We start from the raw sequence: 21,415 nt of genomic DNA, 5'->3' as shown, positions 1-21,415 counted from the left end.
TATAGTAGTTATGTTCTTGTACATAGGGGCAGTATTATAGTAGTTATATTCTTGTACATAGGAGCAGTATTATAGTAGTTATGTTCTTGTACATAGGGGCAGTATTATAGCAGTTATATTCCTGTACATAGGGGCAGTATTATAGTAGTTATATTCTTGTACATAGGAGCAGTATTATAGTAGTTATATTCTTGTATATAGGAGCAGTATTCTAGTAGTTATATTCTTGTACATAGGGGCAGTATTATAGTAGTTATATTCTTGTACATAGGGGCAGTATTATAGTAGTTATATTCTTGTACATAGGGGCAGTATTATAGTAGTTATATTCTTGTACATAGGGGGCAGTATTATAGTAGTTATATTCTTGTACATAGGGGCAGTATTATAGTAGTTATATTCTTGTACATAGGGGCAGTATTATAGTAGTTATATTCTTGTACATAGGAGCAGTATTATAGTAGTTATGTTCTTGTACATAGGGGCAGTATTATAGCAGTTATATTCCTGTACATAGGGGCAGTATTATAGTATTTATATTCTTGTACATAGGGGCAGTATTATAGTAGTTATATTCTTGTACATAGGAGCAGTATTATAGTAGTTATATTCCTGTACATAGGGGCAGTATTATAGTATTTATATTCTTGTACATAGGGGCAGTATTATAGTAGTTATATTCTTGTACATAGGGACAGTATTCTAGTAGTTATATTCTTGTACATAGGGGCAGTATTATAGTAGTTATATTCTTGTACATAGGGGCAGTATTATAGTAGTTATATTCTTGTACATAGGGGCAGTATTATAGTGGTTATATTCTTGTACATAGGGGGCAGTATTATAGTAGTTATATTCTTGTACATAGGAGCAGTATTATAGTAGTTATAGTCTTGTACATAGGAGCAGTATTATAGTAGTTATATTCTTGTACATAGGAGCAGTATTATAGTAGTTATATTCTTGTACATAGGAGCAGTATTATAGTAGTTATAGTCTTGTACATAGGAGCAGTATTATAGTAGTTATATTCTTGTACATAGGGGCAGTATTATAGTAGTTATATTCTTGTACATAGGGGCAGTATTATAGTAGTTATATTCTTGTACATAGGGGCAGTATTATAGTAGCTTTATTCTTGTATAGGGACAGTATTATAGTAGTTATATTCTTGTACATAGCAGTATTATAGTAGTTATATTCTTGTGTATCAAGGTGGTTTTAAAACAAAAAATAAAAATAAAAAAGCTTACTTGTGCACAACCATACTGTAGCATGGAATGTGAGCAAACATCTGATAAATCTGATCCAGAATTCAAGTAAGCCGTAATATCAGAACTGCAGATAAAAAGAAGCACATAAATTAGGAGACTGTAATAGAAATTGCCCGTTCATTTCTCTGGGAAGATTGAATCAGATGCTATGAGCTAAAGCCTCACATTTTTTATAAGTTAGTTTTTGTCACAAAAGCACAGAATTCTATAGTAAAGTGACTGATATCATTGTATATAATAATTTGGCTTATGGATAGTGCACTATTTAATTATTGCTATGTATAAAATATCATCATAAAAGTTTTATGAAAAATGTTACTTACGTTCCACTCACTGAGCTACAGATAGCTTCACCTGTTGGGCCGGGAAAAAAGACAATTAGATATGGGTTAAAGCGTAATCCTGATTAGATAGTAATGTAAGGATAGGAATACTTACGATTTTGTGTGTATGAAGGGCACTAAATTAATAGAAAAGTAAGAAAAACTGTCAGAAAATTATCCATCTATTTATCTATTTATCTATCTATTATCTATGTATTTATCCATTTATTTATCTAGGAACTGAGGTTAAACAATAACTTATTCTGTTTGACTCTAAGAGTTAGTGAAAAATCAAAGTGCTTACCGATTGACTGCCCAAAACAGATCCTACTGTTGTTGTTGATTCGAATACTAATGGTTCCACCGTCATCGGTGCCGTCTTTGTCATCGGTTCCGTCGTTTGCGCCAGTGCCGTTGTTGTCGCCGGTGCCGTCGTTGTCGTCGTTGTCGCCGGTGCCGTCGTTGTCGCCGGTGCCTTCGTTGTCGTCGGTGCCGTCGTTGTCGCCGGTGCCGTCGTTGTCGTCGTTGTCGCCGGTGCCGTCGTTGTCGCCGGTGCCTTCGTTGTCGTCGGTGCCGTCGTTGTCGCCGGTGCCTTCGTTGTTGTCGGTGCCGGTGTCGGTGCCGTCGTTGACTCTTGAGCCTCACTTAGCTGTAAAGTGTTAGAAGAGAACAAGGAAAATAAAAACATTGCTAATATTAATACTAGTGTTATATTAGATTGCTCTTTTTAGTGGCATATAATAGCTGTGTAGCACCACTCATGACCACTGGGTGGCGAAAAAAAAAAAACTTTAAAAAAAAGTTTTACAATATAATTTGTGCATTTTCTTAGTCGATAACAATATTTACCGCACTTTTAACATACAATAAGTCTACAGTATATATTGTCTTATAAATTATAATTAATGAAAAGAGTGTTGTAAAGAATTCCTAACGTTCCTTTAATAAGTGCTGCTTCTGTAAAATACACTCTAGTGAACCCATGGACGTTGGGTGTGTTCGTTAAAATAAGACCTTTCCTTTTACTGTATCAATTGTGCAAATACACTGAAGGCATCTCAAAACTGTACAGTATTTATGCCAAAGGGTGTAGCAACATTCTTTCAAATTTGCTTTGTTCCCCCGAGGTAAAAGAATTATTTTTGTTTTTTTTCCAATTAATTATTTTTACCAAAACATGCAAAACACTGTGATATGAAGCATATGGCAATTGACAGTGTTTTTGTGGGAAAATACCAACTGTCAAAACTGTCCTATTTTTGCTGATTTTTTTTCCACTGAATTTTTATTCAATTATTCAATATTACATTTTATTTTATTTTTTTATTTCTTTTTGCGGGGGGGGGGGGGGGGGGGGGGTAAATTGATCACATAAAGACACTAGGATAAGACCCATAGGTCCTTTATGTGGGAAATAAATTTAGAAAAAAAGTACTTTTTTTGTGTCATACTTACATTTTGAGGCCCAGTGGTTTGTCCTTTTGCTCCATGATCTAAATATAAGGGAAACAATTATTTTATTTTTTATATATTTTTCATGATCTTGATTTTGACATGAGCACTTTGAAGCTATAATATATTTTTGTGGTGCTCTTTTCCTATTGGTTTTTCACCCCAAAAAATAGTGTTCAAAAACATTGTGCTTACTTACCCGACAGCAGGAGGCCAGCTATTATTACCAAAACGGATAGTACCCCTTTCCTCCCCATCGTTCCAGACATCTGGCTGTCCGGTGAAAACTTTGGTTCCGTTCCTTCTGTAGAGTAAACACAATTATAGCCCGTTAATCAGTATAATTACCTTAATTATCAGATTAGATTATCATCTAAAGTGAATCTAATTAAAAATTCATAGATTGTAAGCTTGCGAGCAGGGCCCTCATTCCTACTGGTATCTGTTTTGAACTGTGATTTCTGTTATGCTGTAATGTCTATTGTCTGTATAAGTCCCCTCTATAAGTTGTAAAGCGCTGCGGAATATGTTGGCGCTATATAAATAAAATTATTATTATTATTATTATTAAATCTAATAAGTAGAGTAAACCTTCGCACATTCCAGAAACAAAGTCTACCGACAGGTAATTGCTGATATAGATGATATGCTGATATAGATGATATGATATAGATACATATATTCATTAATTTTGATGTTTTTGCCAGAACCTCAATTAATAAACAGCAATTAACTAGAACTCAAAGTAGCAACGACAAAGAATGAATAAGATGAGACCTTGAGGGACCCAACCAAGGTTCCTTCACTTCATTCTTATGAGTATAGAACTTTCTTTAGAGAGATACATATTGAATGTAATAAGACCTTTCCCATAAAGTTTCTAAAGGTTTTACGCCAACCTTAAAGGTGGGGTAGTAGTTACAGATTCTTAATATATAAGCCGAGCATTCATGTAAGTAACATCAAGCATTATTTCTGCTAGGGTCCTTCAAGGTCCCAAATTGTTCTATAGTGTATTTGATAACTAGAAAACCCTCCCCGAAGAATGAAGAATAACTTTGGGCCGATACCTGATCCTCCTGGGTTGATTCGAATGATTGGTACATAAAGGTGAATATATACACATTATATATATATATATATATATATATATATATATATATATATATATACGTATGACACAAAAGTATCTAAAGTAAAAATGGGAATGACCCTTTAAAAAAAAAAAATCTTATACGGTAAGATTAACCCTAAAATAAATAATTGACTTTGTGCCAACACTTCGTCCCCTTGGGTTGACCTTAGTGATACATAAAAGTGAATATATGACCAAAAATATCTAAAGCAATATGGTGAATGACCCCTTTAAAAATATTTTCAGATTCCTCGACTTTAAGATCTTCTACTCTATAACTTAAAAAAAAATCTATAACAATGATCCAATTAGTCCACTTCCTTTTTTGCTCGTGCCGACATAGTATCAATCTCGGAAACGTTCATTTAAGCACTTAGAATATTAGTAAAGATTATCTAACAACTAGTAGAAGCAAGTGTTCAAGCCTTCAGATGTTATTATCATATTTCTAATTTTCAAAATATTTACAATTTTAAAAAATTGAAATTGACATAATAGGAATCTAAATAAAGTTGTTTGATTATCATCCATCTGTTTGCGGTAGAACCCAGCTCTTAACTAAATACATGAGTTCAGATCACTTACTTTCGGTGTTTCCTCCACACACCTGTCCTTGGAACCTTAAGGTGAACACTGGTGAAGGGCTCGGATGGAAGCAGTACTTATAGGCTGTCTTAAGGCTCAGATTTGCAGGTGAGTTATGCTGCCAGCTATTTGGACATCAGTCAAAGGACCCATCCCATCTAGAGGCTGTTCGGTGTGTCACTGCATTCCTTGCATGTGTCCGTAAGACACATCAGAGGACATTCTCTGGCCTAAGGTACATTTCTCTGTCCCTACCCTGTACCTGAGGGGTTAAAATTAAAGGTCAATTAACGAAAGTGGAGCATTGCATTCCACACAAAGGGGACACTTTGTTTATCATCATAAGTAGCAGTATATATTATTGGTATTGACACTATTAAGTTTATGTCCCATTACTAGTGAATAACTCATATTCGCTGTGAATTTTACACCCTCCCCCCGCAAAAAAAAATATATATATATATATATACAGGGTGGGCCATGTATATGGATACACCTAAATAAAATGGGAATGGTTGGTGATATCAACTTCCTGTTTGTGGCACATTAGTATATGGGAGGGAGGAAACTTTTCAAGATGGTGGCCATTTTGAAGTCGGCCATTTTGGATCCATCTTTATTTTTTCCAATGGGAAGAGGGTCATGTGACACTCCAAACTTATTGAGAATTTCACAGGAAAAACAATGGTGTGCTTGGTTTTAATGTAACTTTATTCTATCATGAGTTATTTACAAGTTTCTCTTTGTTTACAGCCGTTGACATGTCGCAGAGGTTAACACATGAGGAGCGGATAGAAATTGTGTTGATGTCTGGTGAACGCAGTACCCAGGTCATTGCAGAAGATTTCCACCCTATGCAAGAAAGCTGTCACCATTACCATGTTACTTAGATGTATCCATATAAATGGCCCACCCAAAAAAGTTGGCCTCATCAATGAACATAATGCTCTGAGTAAACTGAGGGTCCTGTTCCAATTTTTGTTTTGCCCATTCTGCAAATTCAGCGCGCCAATCTGGGTCATCCTTGGGTACTGTGTTCACCAGACATCAACACAATTTCTATCCGCTCCTCACGTGTTAACTTCTGCGACATGTCAATGGCTGTAAACAAGGAGAAACTTGTAAATAACTCATGAAACAATAAAGTTACATTAAAACCAAGCACACCATTGATTTTCTTGTGAAATTCTCAATAAGTTTGATGTGTCACATGACCCTCTTCCTTTGGAAAAAATAAAGTTGGATCCAAAATGGCCGAATTCAAAATGGCCGCCATAGTTACCACCCATCTTGAAAAGTTTTCCCCCTCCCATGTACTAATGTGCCACAAACAGGAAGTTGATATCACCAACAATTCCCATTTTATTTAGGTGTATCCATATAAATGGCCCACCCTGTATATATAGCTGCCCTGTATACAATTTGCCATCACTATTTTCTACTATTGGACCTTTTCTTCTTGTAGTGCTCCGATTATATTAGGCTGAATGTGTAATTACTCTAACGATAAGTATAAGAGAATCCAAGTGATGTGACTGAGCATGTGTGACCACCCACGCTGGACACATGTAGTGGACGTTGTGAGTGCGAAACAAAAGATCCCTTATATTTTTATAAATTTAACATGTATAAATATTTTGTATTAAATTTATGAATTTTAAATGTTAGGTCAATCTAGGCCACAGAAAAGCTTAATGGGAAAACCTGAATACAGCACTCAATTATTTCTGACAGTCCAGAAAATAAATGACGTGAAGACCGAGCATGTGGACCTCTTTATTCAAGATAGGGGCTCTACTAAGCCTTGTTCTCGAGGTTCCGGAGCTCCATTCTTAGAAGTTCCAGCAGTCGGACTCCCAGTAATTAGTGAGTTATTTTCAATCCTATGGTCCTCTATCCTACTTGCTGTTTATTTAAAATCCCTTTCTTGTGTACTGTATGTTCTTCTTTTATTTTTTTTATATAAGTTTTATAATGCATTAATTAAATTAAACAGAAACGTGACGCTAGGACATAGATAGAGGGAGCAGGGCAAATGGGGCATCTACCCAGGAGTCCAAGGGAGCATCAACGAGCCACTTTGCCTTGGCTATGCTTTACAGGTACAGAGTTGAGGGCGGCAAACTAAACCTTGGCCCTACATGAAAAAAAGGCAAAGTACAGCTCTGGCTTCGTTATATTTTAGATATTTCCATTTTGTGAAATCAATAGAAAACATAATGCTCATCTCTTCTTTGTATTGTTCTCCTGTTTCTTACAACCTCCTTAACTCTATGGTCCTACAATCATCCTATTTTCTGCATGCCTACTACAGTTCTTCTTTAGAGCTGCCCCTTTTTCCTCCATTGCTATTTCCCACTCTATTAGAGTGACCTAAAGCTTTTAATTGTTTGAAGTTGCCTACAAAATCCATATCTCTGAAATTAATCTACATATTAATACCTTATTCATAAATGATTAACCGAATAACTTGACTAAGATATGCATACTTTGCAATTCATGTGATAATGAGCTCGTAGAAATAGGAGTACTATGTGTAATCAGCCAGTGAGACACAGGGCTCTATCACAACATGGTGCCAATATACATCATTTATGTTATACAGATTAAAGTTCCATCAACAGGAGGTTTTGTTTTAGCAGTTTCTTGGAACGTTCATTTTTTTAGCCACACACATTAGACTTCGATCAGTCAAACCTGCTACTTTTGACAGGAGCAGTCTTCCATCAAATTTGTATTTAATGTTCGTCCAAAGTTGACTTGACCTGTACCAGGGGCAAAAAAAAGTGAATTGCCAGTTTATAACATGCCCAATGTTTTGTGGCACCCCAGGGTCCTGGTCGTCACAGTAACATTGCTTTCCTCACATGGAGAGTGATGTTACGTTTGGAAGCGATGAAGGATATCTTTTATCAAGTAATCACCATACACACAACATGTTCACACTCCAGGCCACAAGGGGGCGTTTTTGATACTATTCCTAGATGATTCCCCTATATATTTTGTGGTTTGGAGGGAAAGCTAGTGAGTTCCTGTCAGAGAGACAGAGGAGAGGGCAGACCGACATAGAGTGTCAGAAGGTCTGAAGGGGTCCTGTAGTCCGAGGTACTACAGCCCCTGGAGAAAGAGATATACAGAAGGAAAGAACATCATTCGGTGAGCGAAGCACAGGAGAGATCAGGGAAGACCAGCTGCGAACAAGCTGCCTCCCTCTGATGCGCAGATAACCAGTAGCCCGAATACCGAGGTTGTAAGGGACTCTACGACTTACAGCAGAGACCGGCAGGACAGCTGAACTGCAAGTTACCTGTCCGCTACACACACCTGAAGACACAGTAGCACATAGAGCCTGGGGCGTGATAGAGTCCCTGTAAAAAGGCTCGAGTTACCTGTCATACAGGTTTATGTCCTATCCTATATGGGGGACAGAGAGAAGAACTGTGAGGACCTTATCAGAAGCTATAGGCAGTAAGGGACTACAACACCCCCGCGCTAGAGGAAGGCTTTTAACTCCACCTGGTAAAGGGGAACTCTGGATTTGCTTCCAAGCTGGCCAGACTCTGCCTGCCCTGTGATCTGGAGCCCTGGACTGTGGCTGCCTGAATTCTTGAGTAAACCAGGTAAACAGACTGCAAACCTGTGTCCTCATTCTTTACTGCACCATTCACCATCTTCCATCTACACACCGGGAGCCTGGGGATACACTTCACCTGTGGGAAGGTATACCATCTAGCTGCCATAACATCACCCCAGAGAACCCCTTAAAGCAGCGACGGTCACCCTGACCGAATACCACAGGTGGCGTCACGAACATAAACTTTATTCAATTTCCCTTTTACATGGGCGCCCAGGGCCACGGACGGGTCGCCACCGTGACATCCCCCTGTGAACACTGGACCTGGTACCGGGTACCCCACGGCCCTGGCGGGCGACTCATTTTATTTCTCAAAGGACTTAATCCATGTTAAAAAGCATATAACAGCAGTTTATTCCTTCTTATTCAGAACACATGGCTGAATGAGCATTTGGCCAACAGCTATTGAATATATAACTTAAAGGGGTTCTCCAATAATGTAATTAATGGCACCCAACTCGTAATTCAAACTTCAGGACGGGCTGCAGTGTGAAGGAAAACTCTGTTCCCGCAGCGGTGTCCCAACTGACAGAGGAGCTGTATTGTTAGCACACATACTGGTGAGCTGTCAAAGAAGGGTTGTGACAGGAGAAGAAATAAATCTTCTCTTCGGCTGCATGGAGGACTAAGACTAAGAAAAAAATCCTTTGTGCTCCGTCAAGGAAAATATTTATTTATTCTAATCTCACAGCTCTTCTCCTCAACTCAATGAGGTATGGGTGTTTATGATACAGCTCCTCTGTCAATTGAGACCCAGGTCTCGAGAGCTTTATTTTTTCAGACTGCAGTCAATCATAACACGTAACTAGGACTGACTGCCATTTGAATTACGTGACAAGGGCCACTTTATTACACTCTAGGAAAATGCCTTTACGGTAAAATCAGCTAAAATATTGAATATAGATCACCAAGGGCTGGATTCATCATTTACGATTACTTGATGTCAGTTATCTTAATTTCTATTATTGTATACGTGGACATTTTTTTGCCAAGCTCTTCTAAATGGTGCATGCGATTCATGAATTTGGTGCAAAATCAAAAATGCTCTTTATTTTTGTCTTTAAATATTTGTGACTTATTAGCACCAAAGTTGCATAGTCTTTTAAAAAGTTTGTCTAAAAATGTGTCAAAGTGAAAAATCTAGGGAGAAACGATCCAGCGAGAGAGAGGGTTTTTCTTTTAAATTAAAAATTAGCATGTATTCAAGTATGAAATACTCCAAATGTACAATCTGTCTTGGTCGCAGACCATGAGTAAGATAAATTGTCGAAACGAATAGATCCTGTTAACAGTATTTTATACTACATTGCCTGTACTTTTAGAGTTTTTTTATACTTGAATAAAAGCTAAGTTTTACTTTTAAAAGAAAGCCATTATTCCCGCTGGATCATTTCTCCCTTCATTTTTGTACATGTGCAGCTGCTCCGACCGGATCTGTGCGTGGCTCAAACCATTCCACAAGCAGGAAATGGAGTGAGATGCGCAAAAAAATGCAACAATTGGTAAAAGTTGCATTTTATGTGTCTGTCTAAAAAATCTAGATATAAGTTGTCGAAAAAAGACTTGAAAAGAAAGAATACTTAACAAAAAGTGACACAAAAGGTATAGAGTATACTCCAATTACTCCAGAAAACTGTAGATACAGCATTGATGAATCAGGACCAAAGACCTTTGCAGGCTAGTCAGTTACATAATACTGCGGCGCCCCAGGGTCCTGGTCGTCGCAGTGGTATTGCTTTCCTCTCGGGGAGAGTGATGCTATGTTTGGAGGCAAAGAAGGATAACTGCATCCAGGTATCACAAACATGCAACACATTTCACACTCCAGGCCACCAGGGGGAGCCCCTGCTCCTATTTATTAGGTCACTCCCCATATATATATAACTGGTAGTCTGTAGGGAAAGTTAGTCAGTTCCAGAAAGGAGTCAGTTCCAGACAGGAGTTCTGGAGGGAGTTCCGGACAGTAGTCTGAGGAGGATGGAAGGTTAAAGGAGCTGTGCATGCCCTCAGAGCTGCAGTTCCCAGAAAGAGACATTGAAAGGCAGAATTGTATTGCTCGAGCGTGAATGAAGTAGAAGCAAAGGAGAGTATACCAGAAGGGGACCAGCCCCACTCAAGCTGTCTCCTTCTGAGGCACAACATCCCGGTAGCCGGAACACCGAGGGAGTAAGGACCTCTACGCCTTATTTCAGAGACCGGCAGGACAGCTAATTGCAGGTTACCTGTGCGCACCTTCACCCAGGAGGCACGGTGACACCTACAGAGCCGGGTTATCTAAGAAACCCTATAAACAGGCTCAAGTCACCAGTCATATGGGTTTTGTCCTATCCTATATGGGAGACAGAGAGAGCGAAACATTGCATCTGTGAGACCATTATGTGAAGCCATAGGCAGTAAGGGGCTACACCACCGCAGCGCAAGGGAAGACTACTGATTTCCACCTTGTTAAGGGAACTCTGGACTTGCCTCCAAACCGACCGGACTCTGCCTGCCCTGTGATCTGGTGCCCTGGACTGTGGATGCTGAAGTCTTCAGTAAAGGTAAAGAGACTGCAACCCTGTGTCCTCGTTCTTCACTGTGCCATTCACCATACCACCATCTACACACCGGGAAGCCCTGGGGACATACTTCACCTGTGGGAAGGTATACCATCTAGCTGCCGTAACATCACCCCAGCCGACCCCTTAAAGCAGCGTTGGTCACCCTGACCGAATACCACAGGTGGTGTCACGAACATAAACTCTATCCCTTTAAAGACCTTTCCCTTTTACATGGACTTCTCAGGGCCACGGGCTGGGTCAGCCACCGTGACATCCTCCTGTGAACCGAAGGACCCGGTACTGAGTACCCCGCTGCCCTTGGGGCGCTCCAATACAAGTGCAAGATCCATCAACAGTAGCTTACTGACAGTTTCTAACTAGCACCACAAGAACACTCCAGCCAAAACTGATACATTGTACACTGACCAGAGTATGGGGCGACAGTGAAATATATTTTTTCTATTCTTTCTGTATTGTTTTTGTGTCACACGATGCCTCCTGACATGACCATGCAGCCACATAATAGAAAATTAAAACTCCTCAATAGTATCTTGTAAACAGTTTGCAGATGCAACATGATACAGGAAAGATATATATCTTGGTACCGTGTTAGCCGTGTCAGATGCAACATGATGATTCTGCAGAACCTGATTTTTTTCTCGTTTCACTTTGCTTGACTCAACCAAAATATCAGCCTTCCGGCCACAATTTTTTTAAGTCTGGAAAAAAAAGCATTATACTCTCGTCATTGCTCCTCTGTCCAAAAGTTGCAGCTCCCATCCTGGACTCTCTCCTGGTAGAGATGAGCGAATTTTTAAATGTTAGGTTCGGATTACAGATTCACCGAACATAGCCGAATGCCATTGGAGTCAATGGAAGGCAAAAACAGGAAAGTGGGCTTAATTCACTGACAGTACAAATTTTAGAATGGCACGGCAGCAATAAGCCAGGCATGAGGTACCGGGGTCTGGGCCAGCATTTACAGCTTTGAATTGTACTTCAAATTAAGATGAGGTGGGTGGGAGATCGGTGTAGGCCTGCTGTGCTGTGAGCCCTGATACCACATGCAACAGCTCAACCCACTTTCAAGCTCAGCCACACTCAGGTGGCACAAAAATCAGTTTCGTAGACTACTATTGTCAGAAAAATGTAAGGATAGTAACATGGATAGTTGACTCAAAGGTGGTGGAGGCCTGCCGGTCTCGGAGCCCTACTGCTACAGCAAGACACATAAAGGAGACACAACTAGGAGTGTGCAAATTTAACATAGTTAGGGGCAGACACCAACAAAGTGGCATTAATCTCACAGTAGAAATAGTATAATGGGGAGTGACATATCTTCCACTACAGCCAACCCAGCAGATGTAGTCCCAAAGAGGAGTGTGCAGATTTCCAAAAATTAGTGGCGGACACCAACAAAGTGGCATCAATTTCACCAGAGTAGAAATAGTTTAATGGATACCGACAAGTCTTACATTACAGCCAACCCAGCAGAGGGAAAGACCCAATCAGGACTCTCCACATTTCCAAAAATTAGTGGCAGACACCAACAAAGTGGCATCTTTATCACCACAGTAAAAATAGTATAATGCGGAGTCACATCTCTTCCACTACAGTCAAGCCAGCAGATGTACACCCAATCGGGAGTGTACACATTTCCAAAAAGTAGTGGCAGACACCAACAAAGTGGCATCAATTTCACGAGAGTAGAAATAGTATAATAGGGACCAACACGTCTTCCACTACAGCCAACCCAACAGATGGACACCCAACCAGGGGTGTTCACATTTCCACAAATTAGTGTTAACATCCACAGCAACAGCAGGCACAGAAGACCCACTAAAGATATCACAAACTGCAATTATGCAAGATCAATGCAGCACCCTAAAAACTACAACATCGACTAGTCTGTACAGTCTACAATTGAGGTGCAGAAGTCGTTGGAGATACATGACTTGTTAATCTTGATGAAAGTTAGGTGGTCTACACTTTCAGGGGACAGCTGACTGTGCTTATCCATCAGGACACCCCAAGCAGTGCTGAAGACACGTTCTGAGAGAGCGTTTTTTGCCGGGCATGATAAAACCTCCATGTCGTGAGAGGTGAGCTCAGACCACTCATCCATTTTTGAAGACCAAAATGTGAAAGGGTCTAAACCCTTCCTGATGGTATTGATATTTGAGTTCTAGAGACTCCTGCACCATCCTCTCCAGTCATTCACCACATGTCAGACTTGGACTCTATTGTGCTGGTGCACAAGCTGGTCTAAAACAAGTGTCAAAGGACTCACAGAAATTGCACTTATACTACGTTCCTGGGATTGGATGTCTAGAGCTGCGATCCACACTATGTGCCTCACTGCTGTCTTGGGGAAAACCTCTCTTGAGGTTGTATAAAAGCATGTTGCGATACTCCAGCATTCATGGGTCCCTTTCCAGAGCAGTAAGTATCTGGCAAAATTTTGTCTTATAACATGGATCTAACAGAGCGGGAACTCAGTAGTCAGCACTATTTCAAATCATAACTAAACAGGGATTATGTTGCAGATAGTGCAGCAAGAAGGCACTCATATGAAGGGAGAAATGAACGGAGCAGCGGTGGAAGATGCTGCACTGTTTCTCTATTCAAATGGGAATAAAAGTGCCCAGCAGTCGGACCCCCACCAACCAACAAGTTACCACCTATCTGGTGGATAGGTGATAACGTTTTAACTGGACTACAACGCACTAGGGACCATAAGTAGCAGCCAAATCTGCCCAGCTATAGTTCCGCTGACCAGCTCTACTGATTGACCAGCCACGTCAAGTGATTGGCCACAAACACTGTGAGCGATCCGGGCGCATCTGCTAATCAGTATGCTACTGATTTTGAACTGGGTCCCTAAACTGGTGCAACACCATAGGTTGCTCATTGGTGAGCTGGATCCATCAGCCATAAAAGGTTGTACAAAGTTAGAAAATATGGCTTCTTTATTTCAAGAACAGAACCACACCAGTCCATAAATTGCAGCCCAGCTCTATTGAAATGAACGGGGTTGAACTGCAGTACCACATACAACCTGTAGATAAGTGTGGCACAGTTCTTGAAAGCAGACAAGTTGATCTAATTATGCACAACTTTTTACAAGCCATCTTCTACCTATTAACACCATGGATGGAAGTATTGGCATGCCAGGGAAAAAAAGGGACAACCATTTATTCCAATTGATGGCAGCCTTTAATGAGTGGTGTCCCTCTGTAATCACAGGACAGCGTTCCTCTTTAGTAAATGTGCAGTGTGACTAGCTTTGACTTACACAAGACTCTGCCTCTTCTCAATGTAAGACTGAATATTTGAAGGGTTCGTGTTTTCTGGACTTCTGCCTTAAAGGAAATATTTCATTCTGATATTTCTCGTGACGCATTTGTTTTGTTTCCTCCCTGGTTCTTATTTTACGTTTTGCAGAAAAAGTTGATTTATGCAAAACCACTAAGACAAGTGGAAATACTTTCTGTGCATAGCAATACTACTGCAGGTACCTGAAAACTTTCTGTAACACTTGTGTTACGCTTTGACTCACGGATAGTCCTCATCCCTGTTTTGACCAACGTATCTTGATAAATATCCACCCCATAGACGGCATGTCTATCGAGTATCCTCAAGTGGAACCAGCCACATCGGGACCCAGAAGGTGACAACATGTACTTAACAGGGGCAGCACGGCGGCTCAGTGGATAGCACTGCAGCCTTGCAGCGCTGGAGTCCTGGATTCAAATCCCACCACCAAGGACAACATCTGCAGGGAGTTTGTATGTTCTCCCCGTATTTGTGTGGGTTTCCTCCAGGTTCTCCAGTTTCCTCCCACACTCCAAAGACATACTGATAGGGATTGTAGATTGTGAGCCCCATTGGGGACAACAATGATAATGTGTGCAAACTGTAAAGCGCTGTGGAATATGTTGGGGCTATATAAAAATAAAGATTATTATTATATATATACCGGAAGGTGAGAATGGGCCCTAAAAATGCTTTCCCTAGTGGCCACGACATTCCCCCTCTCAATAACTGAGAGCCATAATATGTAGAGCAGCCAAAATATTTTTCTTCCAATCTACAAGTTCTAGGACTTCAATACCTTATGATCAACACACAGGGCTCAATATGTCCTCAAACCTTAGTAATATTGCAATACCAATACAACTAAAGGGACATACACCATGTTTACAGTCAGAGTAGCACCTTTCCTTAAAGAGTAACTAAACGTTGAATTTTTCATATTTGGCAGATACTATACATGCCTGCAGATTGGTGGGGTTCTAAGTCCTGAGACACCCATTCACTAACTCACTAGATCCCAAAACAGTACACAGCCCAGCAGACAGGAGCACAAAGCTCCTGTCTGAGCACAGTCACACATTGTGAGGTATGGATTCAATGCAAAGCCCAGACTTCGTAGCCTATGCTTGCCATTAAAGCTGTACTCCTGATTATTGAGCTGTGAATTGATCGGAGATCTATTGTGTGATTGGTGGCGACCTCATGACGTAGAAGTTCGCTGATCTACAGGCATTTAAGTAACTGCCAAATATATAAAATCAGATTCAAACTTTAGTTGCTCTTTAACAATAAGTGTTCCAGATTAAATTAGTACATCGCTGTAACTCAATTTCCCATTGGAATTCTAATAATTTTTCAAAACATTAGTAGAAAATATGCTCTAGCGCTGGCTCTTATATATGTTGGGACCATTATACTGTGTGAGGTATCATACTTTTGCATGGTGGGGAGTGATTTAGGGCCCTGAAACTGTGTGTGAAAGGTATTGTGTAGGAATGCATTGTGGAGCGATCATACTGTGTTTGGGGGGCACTTTTGCTGTTTTGTTGGTATCTTAATTCATGGGACCACCAAGGGGCTTCAAAAGGAGGAAAATTACTTTGTAAGGGCTGCAAAGTTGCGAAATATGCTCTTCTGTGACACCACAAAAATATGTTTTGTTTTTTTGTTTTATTTTATGAAGGGCCCAATTAGGATTTCTGCTGTGGGGCCTCATGATTTCTATGTACACCCCCTGCTCGGAAGTGGATCAGGGGACACATTGAGTTTAGCTTTTGTAAGCTAATTATTATGATAGAAAGAAAATTCTTAACATTCTGCACTGAAAGTGGAGAACATTGGATGTTAATTAAATGCAATCTATTGTATATTCATAAGATCAAGCAGGATCCTTAATATCTTATGCACAGGATTATGGGTGGTGTGGAGCACGTATCATTCACAAATGGGAACATGGTACATATTCTTATCTATCTAACTTATATCTATTAATAATATAAATTTTAATCTTTATATAGCGCTAACATATTCCGCAGCGCTTTACAGACATTATCATCGCTGTCCCCAATGTGGCTCATAATCTAAATTCCCCATCAGTATGTCTTTGGAATGTGGGAGGAAACCGGAGAACCCGGAGGAAACCCACGCAAACACGGAGAGAACATACAATCTCCTTGCAGATGTTGTCCTTGGCGGGATTTGAACCCTGGACTCCAGCGCTGCAATGCTAACCACTAAGCCACCGTGCTGCCCACATCTATTATCTATCCATCTATCTATTATCTATCTATTATCTAAATGTAAAATATCCTCATTGTTGAAGGAACGCAGTCACCGTGGGTGAAACTTGCTAGTGGGAAATTATCATTCTATGTTAGTGAGTTGGCAATGAAAAAGGATATTACGATGAATTAGTACCCTTATTCCCCTTGAGTATGTGAATATGTGGTGTGAAAGCTTTGACCTATCCAAGCTTCCTTCAGCAAGAGTGTTTTATTCTGTGTTAGATAGGTTTCCTGTTGACAGACTATCGCTGGGTGAAAGGATTTAGTGTAATCCAAATTAGCCCTCTGCTTCATTAGATAATTAACTCCCCTAACATTCGATTACAGAAGCATTATAACATCAGTCATTTTCAAAGTTGAAAAAAAGAAATAACGAGCCCCTACTTAGGGCCCAAAGTGAAATGGAACCAATTTGCATTGTACTCCACAGGCAGCAATATCTACAATAGTTTTGCAAGCCTAGGAGGGAGATACATCGCAATAGCTTGTGCCAGAGGGGCAGCTCGAGGACAACGAGGAGAATCAGGGTACTCACCGAGGACCAGACGGGTGGAGCAGCCACAGAGAAAACCCAGGACTCAGGACACGGCAGGGTTCACACAGGGGATCCTGGACGGAGCAGAGCACGCACTGGAAGCGTACAGGGACTGAGCAGAGCACGCACGCACTGGAAGCATACAGGGACTGAGCAGAGCACGCACGCACTGGAAGCATACAGGGACAGAGCAGAGCACGCACTGGAAGCGTGCAGGGACAGAGCAGAGCACGCACACACTCGAAGCATACAGGGACCTGACATACAGAAACCTAAGTGGACCTGGAGGGAGCACGGAAAGGCACAATAATAATCAGGCGCTTCCTCTAGCAGGAAGCGACCTCATATACCCAGAGGCAGGACAGCGCTTCCGGGTCAGTACAACCCGGCATCATAAAGAAGCCGGGAGTGCGCGTGACCACAACCTAAGTGGCCTAGCCGTATGCACTGGGAGCAGGATCCTGAGCGCGGCCGAGGACCCGGAAGAGGAGGAGGGACACGGCGAGGGACCCGGGAAGCAAGGTGAATATCGCAGTGCGTCGTAATAATACTCCCTCCCTTATATCCCCCTTTCTTAAGACTGGAAAGAAATCTCAAGATACGAGGAGCGTTGATGTTCTCCAGTGGTTCCCATGACCGCTCCTCAGGCCCATACCCCTTCCAATCAATCAAGAAGAAGGTTCTCCTCCTAACCTTTCTCCTGGCTAGTATATCTCTTACTTCAAAAACATTATCAGTGCTAACAGGTGGCGGAGAAGAACCAACAGAAGAATGATGGCGGATATGGACCACAGGTTTAAGAAGAGACACATGGAAGGAGTTGGAGATACAGAGCGGCAGGCAACCTCAACTTGTAGGCTACATCATTGATTTGAGCCAGGATCTCAAAGGGACCAATGTAGCGAGGATCCAATTTATAGGAGGGAATCTTAAGACAGATATACTTGGTCAAAAGCCAGACCTTATCGCCGGGTTGATAAGGAGGAGCATCCAAACGCCTTTTGTTAGCATGCTTTTTCATCCTAATGCAAGACCTCTCAAGCGCATCCTTGGTCTCCTCCCAAATCTTAGAGAATTCCAAGGACAGGGAGTTAGCAGCCAGCACACCCAAACCAGGGAAAACCGGAAGAGGCAGGTTGGGATGTTGACCAGAGACGATGAAGAACGGGGACTTGGTAGAAGACTCACCGGAGTGAATGTTATAGGCAAACTCGGCCCAATGGAGGAGGTCAACCCAATCGTCCTGGTGGGCATTAGAAAAATGTCAGAGATACGAGGTCAAGACCTGGTTAATCCGCTCCACCAGACCATTGGACTGAGGATGATAGGCTGAAGAGAAATCTAAAGTCACGTTCAAAAGTTTACAGAGAGCTCTCCAAAACCGAAAGGTGAATTGGACTCCCCTATCTGACACGATGTGTTGAGGGAAACCATGGAATTTGAAGATGTGATGAATAAAAATTCTTGCCAACTCGGGAGCTGAGGGCAATCCAGGCAGCGAGACAAAGTGGGCCATCTTAGAAAACTGATCCACAACCACCAGGATAGTTGTGCAACCCATGGAGCGAGGAAGATCGGTGACAAAGTCCATAGCAATATGCCGCCAGGGAACCGAGGGCACGGGAAGAGGATGCAGGACCCCAGAGGGTAGTTGTCTCAGAATCTTGTTCCAGGTGCAGGAAGGACAGGAGGCTGAAAATTCTTTGACATCCTGGCGCAAGGACAGCCGCCAGTAGATGTGAGAGATAAGGAAGTACGTCTTCTTAGTTCCAGCATGACTGGCAATTTTAGAAGAGTCCCCAGCGCAGCACCCTCTCCCTGTCTTTCTCAGAGACTAATGTCTTACTCGGCGGTAAGGTAGCAACCCTCAAGGGAGCCACCAAGATGATTTTGTAGGGATCAATAATGTGGGATGGATGCTCTCAAAATCAGCTGACTGGAAGGACCTTTGACTGGAGCGAAGATGAGACGAGAAATTTTGGCAAGGCAAACTGATAACAGGCATTGATCATGGCAGTGCTGACCCCAACGAAGAATGTTCCCCGAGCGCCAGTCCAGGATAGGTTCATGTGCTCTCAGCCAAGGTTGCCCGAGAAGAATTGCATGTAGTAAATTGGGCAAGACGTAGAACGCGATTCTCTCGCAATGCAGAACCTCCACCTGCAACTCCACCTCTTCCATAACCTTCATGACGGTCTCTTGTAAAGGCCTTCCATCCACAGATGAAATCAGACTCAGCTCCTTCAGGATCCTGACCAGAATCTGGTGCTTCTTGACCTCCTCCAGACTAAAGAAGTTGCCTGCCGTGCCCGAATCCAAATACGTCAACCCAGAATAGCGCCCATTCACAGAAGTTATCTGGACAGACATAGTTAAAGCTAGAGAGGAGTCACACAAACCCAGGGAGGCCTCTCCTACCTGACCTAGGTGGAGGATTTTCCCGGCCGAACGGGGCAGGAACGGAGTAAATGCGAGGCACTACCACAATAAAAACAAAGTCCTTGTGCAGCCCACTCTTTCTGATGCTGATCCGCCATCTTGGCCTGATCCACCTGCATAGGTTCAGGCGCAGGAATGGAAGAGGATGCCACAGATCGCGGGCTGAGGGATCTATTAATGGAGGAAATCGGACGATGGTACCTCCTCTCCTGGACGGACTCCCCGGAGCGCTCCTGGAAACGTAGGTCAATACGTGTGGCCAGAGAGATCAAATCCTCCAGGGAAGTTGGAGTATGCTGACCCACCAATTCATCCTTAAATCGACCCAACAACCCACGCAAGAATGCTCCAACCAGTGCCTCGTTATTCCACCCCAGCTCCGAGGACAGAGTACGAAAACGAATAGCATATTGCCCAACCGTAAGGGAGCCTTGGTGGAGATTAAAAAGAGCCTCAGTGGCCGAGGCTACACGACCAGGCTGGTCAAACACTTCGTGAAATGTCTCTAAAAAGGTAGACAATTGAGAGGTTATGGGATGAACTATCAGTATGATTTTGAGGACTTACCATTAGCTGCAGAGATAGCTAACCTTGCTGACTATCTAGGGTGCCCAGCCACTGCGGGACCTTATCTGAACGGACCTATATGAACTTTACTTCTGGATTGGTGACTGAGCCCACTGGCACATTTTCATTTCAAGACTCCCCTGATGATTCTCCTGCACGGGAGTTGAAACACGTTGGGAGATAAGAGACATTTTCGGGTCTACAGACTGTATGGTGGGCGTCCATAGTAGGGCACACTTGGGGCCTGTCCTTGTCAGGACAGGAGCTGTACAGGGGTTTACAGGGAAGATAGTGGAAGTGTCCCTACCCCCACCCTTTGCCCCATGCTCTGGAACCACCACTTTTTTGGATATTGGGAGGCATTACCTTTATACGTCCGTCTAAACTGTATAAAATATAAAACTGGTAAGTCTGTTCCGGTTTTTTATCTTGAGCACTGGTTCACTTGAGCACGTTGTCTTTGGTTATATATGTGTTTTTGTTGGGATCCAAGATTTTTAATCTGAGTACATTAAAAGCTATGTTTTATATAGTGGTTATCCTCTTTAGCTATTTTTGGATCATCACGTTCCCACAAAGGATTTACCCAGGCCAGAGCCTCGCCCTCCAAATGTGATACCAAAAACGCCACTTTTTCCCGATCGGTGGGATATTAATTCAAAATGTAGGCGGCATTGATTAAAAAAACTCCAATACAGCTTGCGGTCACCATTATACCGGGGTGGTTTACCAAGACGGGGTGGAGGATGCGGAGAGGGATCAGGGTTACGAGACTGAGCTTGGGCAGAGGCTGCGGCCGCAGACTGAAGGGAGAGCAGACTGTCATCCACTGAAGCCATATAACTCAATATGAGTCTGGGTGTCACGCTGCTAAACTAGCTCCTGTTGGAGACTGGCGAGCTGGGAAGCATTCCCAGGGCAGAAGCCTGTAAAGTGGACAACCGAGATTCCATGGACTTCATGAACTACATTATACGCGTCTGATTCTCCCGCAAGTACACCAACTCTTTCTGAGTGGCAACCAAGGGACCAGCGGGGTCCATGTGTTATGATCCGGTGACCTTGGAGCCGCATGAGACTTTCTCAGGAGGTGGAACCTGTACTGACCGCAAACCCTAAACTGACACCGCAACTAGAAGTAGCCGTGGGGTGTACCTAACACATCCTAGACACCTCGACACAGCCGGAGGACTAAATACCCCTATAGATGGAAATGGGTATTCTATCTTGCCTCAGAGCAGAACCCCAAAGGATAGGCAGCCCCCCACAAATATTGACTGTGAGTATAAGAGGAAAGACAAACGCAGGCAGAAATCAGGATTTAGCAAAAG

The 21,415-nt window shown here is 42.2% G+C and overlaps 1 protein-coding gene across 1 annotated transcript in view; it reads right to left on the bottom strand.

Annotated features, from left to right (window-relative positions):
* The window catches only part of LOC143786175 (uncharacterized), a 34,591-nt gene extending 13,668 nt beyond the window's left edge, over positions 1–20,923 (bottom strand). The window contains exons 1-13 of the mRNA XM_077275464.1: positions 20,815–20,923; positions 19,823–20,022; positions 19,239–19,436; positions 17,909–18,321; positions 4,770–4,894; positions 3,249–3,353; positions 3,053–3,090; positions 2,228–2,246; positions 2,095–2,179; positions 1,902–1,977; positions 1,713–1,734; positions 1,598–1,628; positions 1,254–1,338 (exon numbers count right to left, since the gene is read on the bottom strand). Coding sequence (XP_077131579.1) covers positions 1,254–1,338; positions 1,598–1,628; positions 1,713–1,734; positions 1,902–1,977; positions 2,095–2,179; positions 2,228–2,246; positions 3,053–3,090; positions 3,249–3,353; positions 4,770–4,894; positions 17,909–18,321; positions 19,239–19,436; positions 19,823–20,022; positions 20,815–20,923 — 1,506 coding nt within the window. The remainder of the gene's footprint in view (positions 1–1,253; positions 1,339–1,597; positions 1,629–1,712; positions 1,735–1,901; positions 1,978–2,094; positions 2,180–2,227; positions 2,247–3,052; positions 3,091–3,248; positions 3,354–4,769; positions 4,895–17,908; positions 18,322–19,238; positions 19,437–19,822; positions 20,023–20,814) is intronic.
* Between the last annotated feature and the right edge of the window lie 492 nt (positions 20,924–21,415).

Source organism: Ranitomeya variabilis, chromosome 7, assembly GCF_051348905.1.
Source record: "Ranitomeya variabilis isolate aRanVar5 chromosome 7, aRanVar5.hap1, whole genome shotgun sequence".
Classification (NCBI taxonomy): Eukaryota; Metazoa; Chordata; class Amphibia; order Anura; family Dendrobatidae; genus Ranitomeya; species Ranitomeya variabilis.
The sequence above is the reverse complement of the archived record's forward strand: the minus strand, read 5'-3'. Positions and strand labels throughout refer to the sequence as shown.